The 19,127-nt window shown below is 46.6% G+C and overlaps 3 protein-coding genes across 3 annotated transcripts; 2 read left to right on the top strand and 1 right to left on the bottom strand.

Annotated features, from left to right (window-relative positions):
* Positions 1-523: 523 nt before the first annotated feature.
* LOC122376826 (microfibril-associated glycoprotein 4-like) lies at positions 524-2,602 on the top strand. Its single transcript, XM_043356795.1, has 2 exons — positions 524-690; positions 1,518-2,602. Exons 1-2 carry the CDS (start codon positions 670-672, stop codon positions 2,340-2,342), a joined length of 846 nt encoding a protein of 281 aa, XP_043212730.1. The 5' UTR covers positions 524-669; the 3' UTR covers positions 2,343-2,602.
* A 3,250-nt stretch (positions 2,603-5,852) lies between these two features.
* LOC122376829 (microfibril-associated glycoprotein 4-like) lies at positions 5,853-7,347 on the bottom strand. The gene is made up of 2 exons (XM_043356798.1): positions 7,197-7,347; positions 5,853-6,904 (listed from the first exon to the last, which is right to left on the bottom strand). Exon 2 carries the CDS (start codon positions 6,899-6,901, stop codon positions 6,083-6,085), a length of 819 nt encoding a protein of 272 aa, XP_043212733.1. The 5' UTR covers positions 6,902-6,904; positions 7,197-7,347; the 3' UTR covers positions 5,853-6,082.
* Positions 7,348-8,724: 1,377 nt separating this feature from the next.
* Positions 8,725-9,135, top strand: LOC122376830 (clumping factor B-like). Its single transcript, XM_043356800.1, has one exon. It carries the CDS (start codon positions 8,725-8,727, stop codon positions 9,133-9,135), a length of 411 nt encoding a protein of 136 aa, XP_043212735.1.
* Positions 9,136-19,127: the final 9,992 nt, after the last annotated feature.

Raw genomic sequence — 19,127 nt, 5'->3', positions numbered from 1 at the left:
AATGAATGCAACTTTTGATCAAATTTGCTGTTTTTCTATAATTGGAAGAAAACTTAGCAAATTAGATTTACAATAGTTTCCTTTAAACTGCACAACAGTGCGTAAGGAATAGAAATCCCTAAAAAAAATGCAAGGTCTGTGCATCGATGTTCATCAATACCTTTTCAAGTCCAGACGCTCCGGCCTCGGTAACACAAAATATGCTGCAGACTAATGAGATGTCACCCCTGATAAATTATATCGAAAGTGTTGCAATTTGATGTCTTATCAACAGTGGAGCGACACATCTGGTCAGGTGGTGGCGAGCTTGGCACACTTGTTGAGATCCCGTCAGTCCTCCAAATGATGCATGGTGCCAGGACATGCGCTATCAGACGGGGAGCATGCATCTTCCGTGTCTGCAGAAATTTGTTTTGAATCGCGTGTGCGAGACTTCGGGGGCTGTCATCGCGAGATTGCGTAAAGCACGTCAACAGGTGCCACGAGGGGTACTTATACCCCTGGGCCGGTGGCTCGTGCCGACTCTGTCAAACAGCACGTATACGTGCAACACCTAAATCCAATCATATTTCAGGAGCTACGTTGATCTATTGATTGATAAGTAATTGATGTAGGTATCCAGTGCTGTTTGACTGAGTTGCAAGTTTCAAGGCGAGTGAGGTTGTGAACATGATGTCTAAAGGATTTCTGGTGAGTCAAGTGCTTGTTTTTCGTTGTTCAACTACAAACTAACCAAAAGTACGCATATCATGTAATGATGGACAACACTTCGAGTTACACACTTCTCCGTTTCTACGAGATGTGATACCTAATGCTCCTGTTTTATACTTTAGGGTTAATAAACTCCTTGCTAAATTCATTGCATTTATTTCATATAATGCAGCCCCTTGATGTTTTTATTTCACGGATAATAGCATCTACCTAAATAACCATAAAATACTCTATAGCAACGAAACACCTTCCTTTGATAATAATCAAAACGGAATGTTAAACATTAAAACACATAACAATATACACCAACACAACACACGAACATGCAGACATAGCACAGCTACGTTTTGCCCAGTCAGGCATCTAGGTCATTACATCTAGGTGGTCCCGCCTTGGTCCCGCCTCATCATGCGTTCATTGACTATACGCTCAATGTTCGACATAAATATGTTTTGTAAGTCAAATGGAGTTATGACACTGAAATCCAAGCCTAGTAGGTCGTAGCGTCTCCGTATTGCGAGGCTAGCTTTCGCAGATAATCCATTACGGCCTATTACACTATTTCTAATACACTGGACAATACCATTACTGCTTTGATTGATGCGACGGTGAAACATGAGCTGTCTTTTAGCCAGAAGCATAGGACAAGTAAGTAATTTGACTCGATGACACAGTTCATGATTTCTGGTTCCAAGTGGCAAATTCATAAGCTTTTTAATACACCGATGATACGCTACATGCATTTCACGAAGAGATCTCTGATTGGTATCAACATTCCATAGTTCACAACTTTGTTTCATTTTCAGATCATGTTGTGGATGTCATACTCTGCCCTTCTGTTGTCCTGCCTTCAAATAGCATCAGGAGTGAGGCTGGATGATCATTTACCGGTCGGCCCGCCTGCAAACCGGGCGCTTCGCCTCGACCTAAGGCCCGCTCGCCAGCTGGACGGAACTGACCGAAACCGGATGCCCATATGGGACTGCAGTGACCTACCCTACGGCACCGCGAGCGGCGTCTACTCCATCCTGGAGGGCGCCGGCGGCCCTCCCGTGTGGGCCTACTGCGACTTCAGCGATCCCGCCGGCTGGACGGTGCTTCAGCGGCGACAGGACAACCCCACGCAGCTCAGCTTCGCGCGCCAGTACGACGACTACCGCTACGGCTTCGGCCAGCTGAACTCGGAGTTCTGGTGGGGCCTGGAGTACATGTGGCTCATCACCTCTCGGCACGACCGCGTCTACGAGCTGAAGATCGAGCTCGGCGACTGGGTCGGCGCCACGCGATACGCTCTGTACGGCCAGTTCAGCGTCTCTTCACACGAGGGCCGGTTCCGGCTGTATGCCGCCAACTACTCTGGTGATGGCGGCGATTCGCTCAGCTACCACAGCGGCATGCAGTTCAGCACAGATGACGAGGACAACGACCTTTGGTCTGCAAACTGTGGTGAGGTGTATGCAGCCGGCTGGTGGTTCAACAACTGCCATGAGAGCAACTTGAACGGCATCTACTACGGCAACAATAATCCGACTAGCGGCAAAGATGGGGTCGTCTGGTACGCCTGGCACGGGTTCTACTACTCGCTGAAGGACGCTGTAATGAAGATACGTCCCAGGGTGAAGCTGACGTAGGAAATGAGTGGGATTGGTCCGGTAAACACTTACATATTGATGCACATTGCACACCGCACGGGATATATGAGGTTCTAGGCATTGGAGGACGATAAATATACTGTAGGTATCTTTCTGGTCCCGTCCACATCCAACGGCTGAAGACCGGCGCATCTATGAATGTTGGGTATATGTAGTTTTGGCTTAAGTAAATGTGCTGTTGTTCCAATTGTCCTACTCTTACTGTCGGCTCGGTCTAATAAATACTTTCTGTACTTGTATTGTTGTCGTTGCTGTCTGAGAGGGAATAAGCATTGTAGGGTTTAAATGTGCCCTAGCTTATTAATCCGTGCCCCGTGGGGGAGGGGGGGGGGGGAGAAAGCGCCTCCCTCACATTTTTTGTCGATATCAGCTCCTCAAGAATGGTAGATATCGTCATTAAACTTTCAGGACCTTCTCTGAGCATCAATTTTACACCTTGCTGCGGCTAAACATGTCTCTAAACTAGACGATGATAGGTTGGCTGCAAATGACGTCAGAGTACGTCATCTGCCATTTTCGAGAAAAAAAAATATGCGGGAAGAGCTGTCATGCCTACAGTTTTGGAGATAGAAAAAACAATGTCTGAAGGCAAATAGGGTGTAGTACCGCGCACCGACGAGGGTCCGCGCTGGTCCGCGCCAACTTAGAACCGACGGGGTATCCGCCTCCCCTGAGATCTCGAGAATGAGGCAAGATAGCGGCAAGCGGTAAACGGCATGGGGTACGCACGGACAAGATCTAAAATTTCTATGAAGGTCATTTTCAGGTCAGGCCATAGATGACGTCACAGTGGTCAAGTAAAAGATGACGACCCAGGGGTTCAAGTCAAAATTGTGAGGCTAGAAATGAAGCAAGATTTTTATCGAATAACTTTCGAAGCAGCTAAGCTAGAAACAAACTAATGGCACCATCGTGATCCTCTCGTCAATCTGCATCGAACCATATATGTGTTGACCTCGAAAAGTCAAGGTCAAAGGTTGACCTCAGGTCACGTGACCTCAAGGTCATCATGTATATCATTCGATGCGCCTTGACGAGCTGAGCACAATGAGACCACCCGCGCGGCTGTATCCTGTTCTGTAAGAAGTTATTAGCAAAAAATGGTGGCTCTTGATGACGTCACATGACCTTAGAGTTGCCCAAGAGCAAAAAAAGCCTCAAGGTAGTCAAGTTTGATCGTATATGAAGTCATCCATGGTATATTTTGGGCCATTATGACGCGTTTTAGTGGAAAAACGGGGGATCGATTTTCTCCCCATTGACTATAATGGGGAGGTCAAGAAATTGCCCTGACCTTAGTTAGGTCATCGATATCAAAATTCCGAGAGATCAAAATTGTAGCTACCAACGGCCTTATTATGTACATACATCCTGCGACTTTCAAAGAACTCCGTCATCTACTGTAGCTGACACGGTGACAAAGTTGCAAAAAGTGATGAGAGGCTTGGTCATTCGAAGTGACCTGGTGACCTGACCTTCAAAGGCAGGTAGGAGGTTCAAATTTGCACATCATGTGTACAATTGATGAAGGAAAAGTCATGCTAAATTTCGTGTACGCGCCGTGGATTTCCCGCTATTTACGAAAAAAAACTCAGGGGGGCGGTTAACCGCCCTCCCCCCCCCCCGTCGGTGCGCGGGGGGTGCTACAGAACTGCTACAGAACTGCTACAGGTGCTACAGAACTGCTATCTGGGATTTTTTTAGCATTTTGCATTTGGTCCACAAAAATAAGAATGTTTTATAGTTCCCTATAAAGACAAAATGAAGACAAAAATGCAGAAAATATCTTATACAACATTAGGTACCTCGACATACCTATTTTCAGATCGATAGCTCCAGTTTTGGCAAACTTATATCGAAAAAATATTCAAGATTGGTGACATCAACTTGTCACTCAATTTTTAGCCATTCTAGACCACGTAGCGTAAAACTAACACCACCATTGGATTCCCCGTAGCGAGCTGCATCCAGCATCGAATCAATACATTTTATACAAAATACTTATTTTGAAATTTGACCAACTATACCTGATCTTGACCTGACCTTGACCAGAGTGTATCCTAAACCGGTCCCAATGGTCGCTTAACCGACATAATTCAATTTGAAATGTCAAATTGACCATAAAACATGTATCACACTACCCTAGTATAGTTGGGTTCATATTGTGACCCATAGTGACATGACCTGTGACTTAGCCTAGTATCATTTACCTCTTTTAGCAACACAAGTATTAAAGGGACTCTCCCACCTTCAAAAAATGTTAATGAATTGGCATTAAAGTGATGTCGCTGGGTTCAGAAAGAACGAAAATAAATGTCTACCAAATTCCACCGAAATATATTCACCGGGATATTTGACTTTTACTTTTGTTTACATTTTGGGTTCTCGCTGTTCCTAGCGACTTTTTTGGAAGCAATAGTTTGGCAGCTGATAGTGCGGCATTCCTTGCGCTCAAAGCAGCATATACCACCGCGTGCTACCAAACGTTTTAGTAAAATATTTAAAATCGTTAGATCTGCATTGACGTATAAACAAATTCAGAGGGGGCATTCAAATGCATTAGCCCCTCTGAATCCAAAGTGCTGCAGCTTTGAAATTAGATATATTACATTTGAGGCATTTCTGGATGTTTTGAGTGCTCAAACCGGTAAGTGTAAGCCAGGGACCCCATTTTGGCTATCTCAACTCAAAACTAATGTTAAGGTGGGATGGTCACTTTAATTAAATAACACTCTATCGATGATTTTCGATGACATGCCTTTTCTCGATGTTGTAACAGTAGGTCTTCGGTGGAGGCTATTGAACACCGTTTGAATTTGTAAGCGTCTCCGAAATTCTAAGGGGGCCGAAACGCACCCCCCCCCCCCCCGACGGGCGGCAGGGTTCGGGAATAGCCCAACGGGGCGCGGGTTAAAGTTCGTTGGCTTAGCCTAACCTGAAAATAGAGTTGGTGTCATACAGATCCGGCCTGAACGGTCTGAACTATGATCAGGAACTATGAATGGATGAAGGCTGGGTACTGCACTAGTCAATGTAGTGTCATGCTATGAATGCTAACTTAGGAAAAACTCTCAGCTAAGGCGGGATGGCTCCCTCCTCGGTTAGGGAGGGTAAGTTTTTGGGCGACGTATTTATTATACTCCGGGAAAAAACTTTGCCTTTGGTAAATGACATCGCTCATCGGACACCGAACGTGCATGACCCCTTCTACATCTCCAGAACGGTTCGGTGGATTGCGCTTAAATTTGTACACCGTCAGGAGCTGCGATCACTATGGATGGCCCGTACCACTTATGTAGTCAAGGACGGTTTTGGAGTGTCTGCCTTGTGACAACCTTGCACGGCGCCGCTTGTTGCAACTCACGACCGGTTAGAATACTCGACTTCAAACACCATTAGTGCGCTGATAGAGGTGTAATCTTATGAACGAAATACAAACGCAAACTTTGAACAAAAATACATCAATTTTGGATAAATACAAGGCATATATCCCATAAAAAAATATATTGCAAAACAGGAAGACAACATTTAGAGGACAATCAAAGCAAAAACCGACATTTCCACAAATATCCACCTAATTTCAGACGTAAGCTAGTCATGAGTCATAGCATGTGAAAGAACCCGATAAGCTGGGGAATCGTTCGCTCAAAACTGTTAACCTTATGTATCCCGTGCAGAATGCATCAGCACTCGCTGTCTGAACATCTGTCGTGCATTTCCTACGTCAGTTTCACCCTGGGACGTATCTTCATCACCACATCCTTCAGCGAGTAGTAGAACCCGTGCCAGGCCGACCAGACGACCCCTTTCTGGTCGGCTGTCGGGTTGTTATTGCCGTAGTAGATGCCGTTCAAGTTGCTCTCATGGCAGCTTCGGTACCACCAACCGGACGTGTAGATTCCGCCACAGTTGTTGGCACTATTCTGGTCGTTGTCCTCATCTTCTGTGCTGAACTGCATACCGTTGTGATAAGTGAGCGAATCGCCGGCATCACCAGAGTAGTTGGTGGCATACAGCCGGAACCGGCCGTCGTGTGAAGAGACGCTGAACTGGCCGTACAGAGCGTATCGCGTGGCGCCGACCCAGTCGCCGAGCTCGATCTTCAGCTCGTAGACGCGGTCGTGCCGAGAGGTGATGAGCCACATGTATTCCAGGCCCCACCAGAACTCCGAGTTCAGCTGGCCGAAGCCGTAGCGGTAGTCGTCGTACTGGCGCGCGAAGCTGAGCTGCGTGGGGTTGTCCTGTCGCCGCTGAAGCACCGTCCAGCCGGCGGGATCGCTGAAGTCGCAGTAGGCCCACACGGGAGGGCCGCCGGCGCCCTCCAGGATGGAGTAGACGCCGCTCGGGGTGCCGAAGGGTAGGTCACTGCAGTCCCACACAGGTAGGCGGCTCGTATCACCATTCTCGGACCTACGAGCAGTGCTGGGCTCGAGGCGGAACGACCGGCTGCGAGGCGCGTCGCCCGATTTAGAAGCATGCAGCCTCATAGCTGATGCCATTTGAAGGCTCAGCAACAGCAGTGCAGAGTATGAAGACATCGTCTGAAATGGCAAAGCAAACGAATGCATTGGTGAGTAAGAGCGATATAAAAAAGGAAATGAAATGGCTACGCGGTTCATTGCTGACCGTTCAAAGAAGCATTCCCACATTTTGCGGAGCTTTTCTTAAGCATGTAAATTGAAGCATGTGTTGATATGTCATGTCCTAGGTAAGGTGTTACGGACATTTTACGCTTAAAAATTGTGCTTACCTCTAAAAACAAAGTCTAAAAACAAAGTATTTACGCTCATGTGCATAGTTCGCTCTAATCAAGCAAGCGAGAAAGCTGTTTACCTTCAAGTTCCTTGCCCAGAATGCTCTTGAGGCCAGGCGAATGACGCTGAAAAAGGAGTGCTTACGACGCCTGTTTTGGCGACAGCTCAATCCCTGAACTTCTAAGACTTACAGAGCACTTATTAAGGCACCCTCGCTATTTGACAGAGTCGGCATGAGCCACCGGCCCAGGGGTATAAGTACCTCCTCGTGGCACTTGTTGACGCAATCTCGCGATGACAGCCCCCGAAGTCTCGATCACGCAATTCAGAACAAATTTCTGCAGACACGGAAGATGCATGCTTCCCGTCTGATAGCGCATGTCCTAGCACCATGCATCATTTGGAGGACTGACGGGATCTCAACAAGTGTGCCAAGATCGCCACCAGCTGACCAGATTTGTCTTCTTTGTTACTGAGACAGATAATTATCGCACTTCGAGGTGATCAGTCAGAAATGAGAAATGACGTATTTCGGCCAAAATTAGAAGGAGGGAGGGACTGTTTTAACTTTTCAAAAGCTAATCGAATGGTGACAATACAAGAATAACAGTTGTGTTTGAGAAATCCAAGTGTTCAGTAAAATGCGCTATATGTATAGGCAAAACAGGAATAGTCAGAGATGTTGAGTTAGAAATTCAAATGTTATCATACCAGCTCAACTCAACTGCATACCATGCACATATCACGCGGAGTCGTGCAAGATAGTCCTAAAATTAAACATTTTGCGTCTCATAGGAAGCTGAATGCCCCTTAGTACGTAAAGGGATAGGATAGCACCCTTCTGTGGGATGACTTATTTTTGCCGAGTATATCCGTGCTTTGGCGTGAGAATATAACAATTTTCTAGCATTACAATGTTAAATTATGTAGTCAAAATTTAAATTAATTTTGTGATTTAGTTGTGTAGCGTACTTTGAGCAATGACAGTGATGTTCTTTACACTATTCCCCTTCCCACTATTGTGAATAAAACCTGGGTCCATCGTTTTGTGAACCTCGCCAAGACAAGAACATTATTCTGGATGCATGAGAGGCCCATTCATTATACTTCCAATACGACGCCAAAAGTAAATCACGAAAGCCCTGACAGTTCCATTTGACATTTCAGATGGGCAGGTGTCAAATACACGGAATTTCCGCCCGGTGTCGCCGCTTTTTTCTCTCTAAGCGCAACTGTCGACCGCGTGGGGCAGGTCGCCCCGAACACAGCAAGAACATGCAGTCGATATCTGTCACACGTCCCGCGAATCACTTCAGGAATCAGTTCAGCACTCAAACAATGGACCTGGAGCTGCCGTTCGCAGCTTTTCGGGACGATCAGCACCCCGCGCTACGTGTAAGGCCCGCACGCGCACACCTGTTCTATTGCCTGAGCCGTGTCAGCGGATTGCGCATCCACCTGGGTCTCTGCGTCACCCGACTGCTGCACCACTTCTGCTGACTTTAGGCGTTTGATACGGCCCCGACGTCCCGGTATAAAAGTGCTCTGGTCGATAGGAACGGTGTCTTGTCTTCGTTCGAGGGCAGCCATCTACTATCCGTACAGCCATGAAGGTGCTGTCTGTGCTGCTGCTCTTGGCGCTGGTGGCGGCGGTCGCCGTTGGAAGACCAAACGACGTTCTGGACAGCCCGGCAGCACGTCAGTCCAGCTCGGACTCGTCTGGTGACTCGGGCAGCTCGGACAGCTCCGAGACTGAGGTCTCCGATAACTCCAGCTCCAGCGGAGGGTACGGATCGAGCAGCTCTGAATCGGAAGGCTCCGGCAATCCGTGGACGTCCGGCTCGTACGGACCCGGCTATCCAGGGGTAGGCCCCAACAACCCTGGCCTCGGCCTCGGCAACCGCGACGGCTCCGGAGATTCCGGCAGCGACTCCAGCGAGTCCAGCGAGTCCGGCAGCGACTCCGGTGAATCCGACAGCGATTCTGATGAATCTGACAGCGATTCTGACAGCGATTGACAAGGGTTCTGACAGGAATCCTTCTGGTAAAGCGACTGTTGTTCTGATGCAAATCAGCACAAGCCGCAAATGAGCGGCGACGCAGGGGAAACCATTAACCGTGGTAGGAAACCACCGACATGCCTTGTCCCAGTGACGTATTTTGTGGGCATCGCATAGATGCCTGAATGTTACATTCTAATACTGTCATGGAATCAACGAGCTCCTGCTAGTAGTGCGTCTTCAATCATTTACTATATAAGGTTGAGGTCTTTTCATGTTCAACCGGCTATGGAACGGTTCAGGGTGTTTCACTGTTACATGTGTTTCGATTTGTGTGAGGGATAATAAATGGTTAGCTTACGCATAACTCTTACGGTAAACGAACAAGCCCCTATCGATTCTTTTTAGCTGCTATGACCATAATTTTTTTTTAATCAGTGGATTTCTCTTAATTAAAGCTTAGTGACACAGTTCGACTCGAAAACCAGTAAAAACGCTCTTTTTGCGCCTTGTTGTGACTCCTGAGCATTGGATTGGAAGGCGGTCGAATTTGGCGGTCTATAACATGTTTTGAATTGGTATGCGACCTTACCCGAGTAAAAACCAATTATTTTACACTAACAACCCAAGCAGCACGGCAGTCGGCACATCACGATACCACATTCTACGAGAACCAGCTGAAGTAATAGGTATAGCATCTTTCCCATGCACACCACGGATGCGGAGCAAGCGCGGAGTGAGATGCTGCTACTTCGATACCGAACCATCGTTTTGAATGACAAGCCAAGCTCTTGAAAGGCAGAGATGTGAAGCCTGATTCCGCTGAGATGGGACTAAAGGCTCTGTAAGCCCCCGCCTCAACGGAGACACGCAATGCTTCTCGATGTGCTAGACGTAAGGCGATAGTTTTCATAGACAGTGTGCAGGCAATAGCAGGCAATGTCCAGACGGACGCGATTTGGAAATGCAAAAAGCTTGTGCTTATGGAGACGCCTACCTATTTATTCGTAATTCGAAATTTATTTTAAAAAATGGCACAGTTTTTCATGTCCGCGCGGCAGGACTTCTGCACAGCGCAGCCTCAATTAGGCGTGACGTTATCGATGAGGACTGGCAAAATGGAGCACTGACAATATTTTACCCCTGGAGTCTGGAGCCATCCTGATTATTTACCAAATCCGACCAATCCTGGCGAGGGTGCCGATTTTTATCACTGATAAGTCGAGGATAAATGTTTTATTTTACAATCATTGTTACCAAATAGTTCCAATTAAAAGGCCAGAGGTTATACCTCCAAGCGACCAGGGCATCGCTGGTGAAGTTCAAGTTCACCAATCAGAGCCCGTCTGTTTTAGGTGCCAGTGAAGGTCACCTTGAGGACACCACACTCAGAACATGTCTGACTCGGTTGTCGTGACTGCTAACGACCGCAGTCAGTTTGTCAACAGCCCGACAGACTGGGGCCTGTGTGTCCTGCACCTGTTTCGATCTAACATTCATTATAACGGCGCGTGAAGACGAATTACTTATTCAATCTGTATCCAAGTATCAGCATTCTCATGAAACCGTGGGGCAAAGTTGGTGGTCTGTGTACAGTGCCTTAATTAGTGAGGGTGACATTAGTTGTTTTGTTGAAACTACATAAGGCTTTGCCGTTGCATTTGAAAGACCTGTTGCGGTGGCATTTTGTGGAGACGATTTCGTGCCATATTCAAGCTGCAAACATGCCCAGAACTAGTTGATAAGTTGAAAACTACACACTTTGGCTGGTTTAACACTAACAGCATGAACACATTCAAAGAAAATAATTTAAACACGCTTTATAAAACGCAAGAAGAGCCATTAATTGCTTCCAAAGAACACATACGGCCGTCAACCCTCCACTGTCGCCGTGGACTTGCTGTTAGCTGATAAAGCTGTCGCTACCTTTTTGGTCATGTGTGTGCAAAGAACGACCGCAGAGCTAGCGCAATGGTTGAACGCACACTGCGGCCAGTCAACGGCCTGGCCTCCCCGTGGGTGGATATAGGCGGAGGTCACAGGTCACTTAGTGGCCGACCATCGCAGGAGGACGGCGGCACCATGCGCTGGTGACTGTTCAACAACTTCAAGGTACTGGAGCGTGCCATTCGATTGACATGTTTCTGCTGCCCCTGGATCGGAATTGTTAGCGTGGAAGGTAGGTATGTCGCTCATCAGTCATCGGCGTAATGTGAGGTGTTATTGCGTGCATGTTGTTTTGCTAGAAGATGCGGATTTTCGGCAAAAATAATTTTAAAGCTAACAAAATAATGCAAGCTCAACATACCAAGAAGCCATTAAGGATCAGAGGCGGATCCAGCTCAGAGGTTGGGGGGGGGGGGGGCAAACCATAACTATTTATCGATTCTTTCCATACATCGTCCATAGGCGTAATGTTAAAATTATGCCGTTTGGGGGGGGGCAAATGCCCATTTTGCCCCCCCCCCCCCTGGATCCGCCACTGTTAAGGATCAGACAGATATGTCACTCCTCCTCGGCTACTCCATCTTTTCCTTCTCCATCAATCACAACTCCGGTAGGGGACTCGCTGTATCTGTGCGAGGTCGTATAAGTCCAACATAGATAAAAGATGTTTTAGAGCGGCACGATGGTCGCCTTCCATCGTTAAGGGAAGAATCGGATGTTTTCAGCATTACAGTATGAAGTGCGCAGAGCCTAATGTATTGCCTGATTTTAGCATTCAGAGGAGGTTCTCAACAATTTCGTTTCGTCATGGTTTTTCACGAGATAGCACAGTAAGTTCGTCGCATGCATCTCATTGTCTCATATATAATGTGATCAGCAGATTGGGTGGTAAAGGTGGAAATGGGTGGGCTTATGTCGTCATCATTTTTAATGGCCCATACGCCTGAATGAACAGCCATCATTACACGTTGAACGGCTGTCTATTACACCATTCACCATAGTACCTAACCTATTCAGTCTTCAAGCAAGTGCTCTAAGATACCTACATCATAGGCGGCGGAACGGGGAGGGCACCGGGGCACAGTGCCCCTCTTTGATTTTGGCATTTTTACATTAGCCCTATGGGCGTTGCATGGAAAGAATGGGGCCAAAAGTCGGCAGTGCCCTCCCCCTCCCCTTAACCCGCGCCCAGATGGGGTCTGCCGAGCAACGCGGTCTGATGGGGGGGGGCATTTTGGCCCCCCTTAAGATCTCGAGAACCACGCAACATAGCGACAAGCGGTAAACGGCGTTGGATAGCCCCAACGGTGAACTACCTTGTGACCCAATTTCATTGACCTCGGTCAAACCGATGACGTCACAGGTCAGGTCAAAGGTCGAATTTTCACCGTTTACAGGCATTTCAAGAAATGCGTTGTAAAATCGAGTAAAATGCATTTCATTGAAAATCATCGATGGGGAAATGTTCTTCAAACACATATTTTGCTATTTGAGGTCACTGATACCAGGTCAGGTCACAGAGGTCAGGTCACTGGGGGGGTCACAATATGAAAGTGTCGTGTGATGCATGTTTTATGGTCCATTTTACATGACAAATGCGATGATGTGGGTCAGGCAGACTTTTGGGCCAGCTTAGGTCACGTTTTGGTCAAGGTCAGGTCAAGGTCAGGTCAAGGTCAGGTCAAATAAGGTCAAATTTCAGAAATGATATTTTTGCATAAAATGAGTATCGATTCGATGCAGCTCGTCACGGGGAGTTCAACGGTGGTCTCCGTTTTGCGCTACGAGGTCTAGAATTGCTAAAAATTGAGCTAAAAAATTTGACGTCATCAATTTTAACAGTTTTTTCGCTATAACTTGGCCAAAAAAGAGGTATTGATCTAAAATTTGGTATGTATATCGAAGAGCGCACGGACTATCACATATGTTCCGGTTTTTTTTAAATTCCAAAAAATTTTGGAAATTTTTTTAGTTTTTCTAAAAACTTCAATTTTTTGATTTTTTGGGGTCAAAATCCCAAAACTTCGAAAATCCAAGATAGCAGTTTTGTAGCGCCGTCTTTTCTCTACACAACCACATAAAGAACTTTAAAATTGCTTGTTAACTGTAGAATTGGTGAGCGTTTCAAGATGCCATGTTTTTTGCTCATTTTTACTCGAACATGACCTCAGTTTGACCTCAATAACTCCTGACCTAAGGTGACCTGTGACTTGAAATTTTGTGTTAAGGTGTCAAATTGATGCCCGGTAGGGTAACCAAAATTTGGCGGCGCTGCGCGCCGCCGTTTTCTCGCTCTTTAAGAAAAACCGCAGGGGGGCCAAAATGGCCCCCCATCAGGGCGCGGGTTTTAACTGAAGGTGTTCCGCCGCTACTGACCTACACGTATGCTTCATTCATGTGCTCGTTACTCTGCACTAATTAAACAACACTGCACCACATTCCAGAGTGACTCATGCGACGCCAGTTGTCTATTCATATCCTGGCTAACGTGTGTTTCTTTGAGGTTTATCACAGTGCAAACACGGGAGGAAGGCTGCCTAGGTGGCAGTCGGCAGCCAGTTATGCCGCTAGTTACCCCTTGGCTCTCAGTACACCGCGAGACCCCTTAGTGTGCTGGTGCAATCCGTCTGTGAGACATTTGGCAAAGGAGCGACGCACGAACACTGTCCACGACAGAACCATGCCGTGGTGGTCGTGCAGGAACGCCCAGGTGCTGGAACGAACAGTCCGAATGGCGCTGCTCTGCTCCTGGATCGGATTCGTCGTCTGGAAGGTATGACGTTAGCGTTTGTGGACGCGGTTTGTGACGATTTTTGGCACATGATAACTTTCCTTCCCTGACACTCAAAACAGATTCCTGCCGAGTTGCATGTAACGAGTCTGTTATCAGTTAACGCTAAGAACTTTCGGAACGTCTTCCAGGTGTCTTACTTTTACCTACCGATTGTATGCTACATATATCGATTGTATCTTACATATGTGTGTAATCGATTGTATATAGCCAACAATGGAAATGTGAATGCCAATGGCGTGTTCTGTCGCGTTTCAGGTGACAGTGCTGCTGTCTGAGCCAACTGGTTCCGTGACTCGCTGGGATGACGACTTCGAACATCCTGTCATCACCGTCTGCCCCTACTACGTCTTCAACCGAGAGGCCCGCAACGTCCTACACTGCGGATCCGAGGAGGAAAAGGAGCTGCTGTTCGGCAATGATACTCTCCTCGCCCTCTTCAAAAGAGAAGGAATAACGCTGGAAAAACTGTTACACACTTATCCTGATGAATATTTGTTCAACGCGTCCCTTCAATTTGTTGAAGAGTATGATGGTGTTTGGAAATCTGTCGTCGACTATGCCAGAGGTGGATTATGTGGTACTTTCAATATGACCTCGGATACTGCTCTGATCAGGGTGGCGCGCCGGCAAGATTATGAACAAAACGAAAAAGACGTAATACATTATTCATATTGTAGATTTAATGATACTGAAAATTATTATTATAACTATGACACATTTACTGAGGAGAACTTCAACTTCACCTGGGATGATAATTCCACAGTGTCTGAGTATCAGGCCGGCAGTGATACTCCAGATACGGTGGAGGAGATTGAAACTGGTCAGACTGATCAATATAACGTAGGCCAGGGCACCATGGAGCTTGATTTTAGAAGTGATGGCACCACTTCTCCTCAAGCATCCTCAAGATCTCGAGATACGAACACTGAATCAGACAGTACCAATGATACACCTCCAGCGAGCAGCTCTCAAGATGTAGAAACTTCGACAGCATTTTACGACTCATCCGATACCGTACACGCCAGTGATGATATCCCTGCCACCGAAGACCCCGAACGACAAAGGAAGGAAGTTAAAAAAGCCAGCATTGCCTACCGCATCCATATCCACAGCATGGACGACTTTGGGGGATCTGAAGACGCACATCTAACCTTGCGCTCCGACGCAGAGATGACAACGTTCAACCTCATGACCACCTTCACCAACCAGGAGCTGGTGATCAACGTGGACCGTGAGGTGATGCCAAATCTTCGTCGCCAACCGTGCGAGGAGGATCCCGCCTACAGCCGGAGAAGCTGCTGGAAGCGCTGCTTCATGGACTTTCTCTCTTGTAGCCTGGATGGCGGTGATGAAAAGCCCGTCTGTTCCGCTTCGGACATGATGTGGTTTCAAAATGAGTATATGGAAGGTTTTGCCTCTTTTCCGGTTGAATTCTTCGGTACGAATATTCCCCCATGCTCTTGTCCGCGGCCATGTCACAAGCAGCGATACACTGTGTCCCTCCGACCTGGAGAATTCGGTAGCTCCGATGAGTGGTACCTCGCACCCGTGAGCTTTCGACCCGTGCGGCGCACCGTCGAAACGTTCGTCACGTACACCTTCCCAGACCTCTTGGCGGACATGGGAGGCTACCTGGGACTCCTCCTCGGCTACTCCATCCTCTCCATCTTTGATGATCTCAAGACACTGACACGAACAGTCTTCTGTAGGTGGTTTAGTCCAAAGATTAAGAAGGTTGTTGTTGCTAGTGATGCCTTATCAGTGATGGAATCTGGCGCCCTGAATCCCCCCTCCAAAAGCGGCGTGTCTCAGCTTTACAACTCGAGCAAGGGAGACGGAGCAGAGAAAGAAAGAATCGTGCGAACCGGGACTGTCTTCGAACGCCGCGACCTTTGTTCTCAAGTGCCTACTCCTTGCGTTGTGCTCCCGGCAGCGTATTCGCCAATTGTATTACACGAACCGGCCCATCAACTAGCGACATCTCTAGTGCGACGTCATAGCCATCCGCCGCGACAATGCATGCATTGAGGCTAGATTTGAGTTGAGACTATTTTTGCATTGTATATGGCTATCAGGCATGCATGTGTCGCCGTAGCCGAGTGGTTAGAGTCTCGGTGTGATGGACGACAGGTCGGTGGATCGATTCTTGCTTCAGCGGTTCTTTTCTCTTAAAAAGAAGTCGGTCGTAGATGCGCATTTTTGGCCCCTACGTTCGCACGCCAATATCGTACGCCCAATAAATCTCTGACTAGTGTTCATCTGATTAAGGAATAAGTTGCAAAAGAACTGCAGTTGCAGTCTATACCTGAACTACCAATTTTGTTACGGCACTGTCGATATTCGTCAAAGTCGGAAGAGCTATTATGAAACACACTCGAATGACAACGGATTCCTGTATTATTTCATCGATCAGATAAGACATGTATAGATATAAATTGATGACAGCCCGCCGTGAGCATGCAACTTAACAACCAGTCCCAAGTTTTTTTCATAAATGTCTAATATAAATCTTTTGACTAACTAGATTCCAAGTAAGAGGACTTAGGTATCCCCCTGGCGGCTGAAATGTAAAAGTTATAGTTAGGGCATAGCTCCTATAGATGACGCTCTGACGGCTGGAAACTGATTATCTCGTCCCGTGATTACGCTAACAGCTATGCCGAACTTTTTTGTGCATGGTGATTCTTACACGAAAAACTATCTAATAGCCTGCTTACCAGCGTGCGATTTTTACTTTTCATCTCAGGTTTCGCTACTTTTAGGTACTTTACCTTGCCAAGTGCCCACCTACTTTCAAAAGGTCAGCGCCGCCCCTGTCAATGCTGCGTGCTATCACCCATTGGCAGTGATAAATATTGATCAATGAGTGGCCATCGCCCAGCACCATTTGTCTTTCCATTGGCTACGTTCGCATAGTATGCACTATGCATTAGTGATGTCAATCACAGAAAATCAGAACACCGCTACCAAACCAAATACAAACAAAGACCATTGGAAAATACCGAAACCGAACCAATCGGTTGGACTGCAAATATCTATCTTATGCAACATATTCATTAGAAGAATGCCTACGTCTGATTTCTTAGGTGCACGCCGTTACAAATGCATAAAAAACGCACAATGACATGACACGAAAATCGAAGTCGCCGAGTGGATTCGAACCACCTACCTCTGAATCACCAGTCCGATACTCTAACCACCTCGCCACGGCGATAATGTACCCCACGTAGCTTAAATATCAATAAGTTAAAACCTAGCTTCAATAGACGCCACCAGGGCGAGGACCGAAAGTATGACGCCACGCTGACGTCACTCAGGAGGCAAGCTATTGGTTGGCCGATTCGTGTAATACAATTGGCGAATACGCCTCCCGGCACGCTCAGTAATTCTCGACAGGAATTGGACTTTGAGAAGAGCACCAAGAGACAGAGTTAGGCATTGCTTACGCATCCAAAGACGGAATCGACATCCTTGGGGACTTATTTTACCTGTGCCGATAAACAGCTTGAGAAACAGTGATTGGAACGATGGGTCGTTTGACCCCAAGAACGGTGCATCTCCCTCTTAGAAAGTACGAGTTTTGCGCCCCTTGATATGATTAACGCCTTGTAATATGTTATTGGAACTTAATCTGTTGACACGTGAAGTGAACCTGTACAGAAACCGATCATTTTGAGTAGCATTTCTACGGTCAGATGTAATGTGTAGATCTTACCATTGGTGTTTCAGCAATGATGACTCATAATTGCTGATCGGTGAGACTCAGAGAGTGCCGGGCAGCATTTGATGTGTAGCAATCGGTGTTCTGAATTAAATGCCCAACAAGCTGGTTTTACATTTCAACTTTAACATTTCAATGAATATAATTTGTCAAAAACTGACAGATTCTATGCTACTCATTCTTGGTCAGCTTCCAATACAATTCGAATACCGTAAATCGCAAACGCAATAAATTGAGGCCCATTTAGCTGTAGGTATTTACATGAACAAAAATCGTTACAACATGGTTCAGCTCCATGACAAACTCTAGCACACATGACATCACGCCACAACAACTATTATTCACGTAACTCGAGGATATGTCTGTTTGCTCATATGCCGACCAACAGCGGTGTCTACATGTGACGACATTGTATCGCAAACACAGTCTAGTTAGGGGGACACGTGGGAATGACTTGCCAGCCCCAACTGACCAGTTGCCAGTTGGGTCCCGCCGCGAGCGGACGGTGGATGAAACTGCCGGACGTCCGGTGGGACGTCCTACGGCAGAACCATGCCGTGGTGGCCGTGCAGGAACGCCCAGCTGCTGGAGCGAACAGTTCGAATGGCTCTCCTCTGCTCCTGGATCGCATTTGTCGTCTGGAAGGTGAGTTGCGGTGGCTTGAGAGAATTTTGCATTAAAATATATGTTGCTTATGTGTAGACGAAGCCTTAGCCAAGATACCTATAAGAAACAGGTAGGTCCGATGTTTCGAGTTGGTTTTGAGTAAAGCCCCCGTGACGTCATTATCATTTTTATGTGGAGAATTCCGCCTACAAATAAAATATCCCACATACGAAAATTCGTATTATGTAATGAAAAATTACAATCTTTCAATTTCATCACGAAAACTATATAATTATTTTAAAAAATTAGAACCCTTCAAGCGTTTGTCCCAACCCCCGCTACACCTTTGGTCACGTGACTACGATGGTGATCTTCGCTTTTTGCAATGTTGTGACCTAAACGGAAGTAATAAATGTTGAAGATGTATTATTTATGTTGTTTGAAGCAGCAATCGTGTAACTAGATTTTGAAATTATCAATAAACTGCTGTAAAGAGGTCACGTGATGCTACCAGATCATGCACACGACAGCATCTTCTTGAACTTCGATTTCGAGTACTTGTACCTTCTTTGAGGCCTAATAATGGACGTTTACAGATATAAAATGAAACACTGAATCTAATGACGCCAAGATTTAATCTTTTTTGCACTTCCAGACTGAGATATCCTGGCATGAACTTTGGCCAATTTGTGTGTAAAGCCTATGGTGAAGGGAAAACTTCACGCCCAGCTGACGTCACAGACCTCGGCTACCAAATCGTGTCCGGTGGGGGTCGGCCTTAGCCTCGTTACGTTAATTAATTCCAAGAGCATAAAACAGTCAAAAGGGACCAGAACATACACTGTAAACCAAATTGACAAGTCTTGTGTAATATAACCAATCATCTCTTGGTATGTTTACCAACTGATACTTTTCAAACAAGCCGTTGTCTGGTGCATTGCT

Source organism: Amphibalanus amphitrite, unplaced genomic scaffold (assembly GCF_019059575.1).
Source record: "Amphibalanus amphitrite isolate SeventyFive unplaced genomic scaffold, NRLGWU_Aamphi_draft 002337F_arrow, whole genome shotgun sequence".
NCBI classification, from domain to species: domain Eukaryota; kingdom Metazoa; phylum Arthropoda; class Thecostraca; order Balanomorpha; family Balanidae; genus Amphibalanus; species Amphibalanus amphitrite.
This window is presented reverse-complemented; position numbering and strand designations above follow the sequence as displayed.

Excerpts from the sequence above, each read along its gene's own strand:
- LOC122376830 (XM_043356800.1), top strand. The coding sequence starts at position 8,725 with ATGAAGGTGCTGTCTGTGCTGCTGCTCTTGGCGCTGGTGGCGGCGGTC.
- LOC122376826 (XM_043356795.1), top strand. The coding sequence starts at position 670 with ATGATGTCTAAAGGATTTCTG. Across the intron at positions 691-1,517 it reads TGATGTCTAAAGGATTTCTG|ATCATGTTGTGGATGTCATA; the intron begins GTGAGTCAAGTG and ends TTTCATTTTCAG.
- LOC122376829 (XM_043356798.1), bottom strand. The coding sequence starts at position 6,901 with ATGTCTTCATACTCTGCACTGCTGTTGCTGAGCCTTCAAATGGCATCA.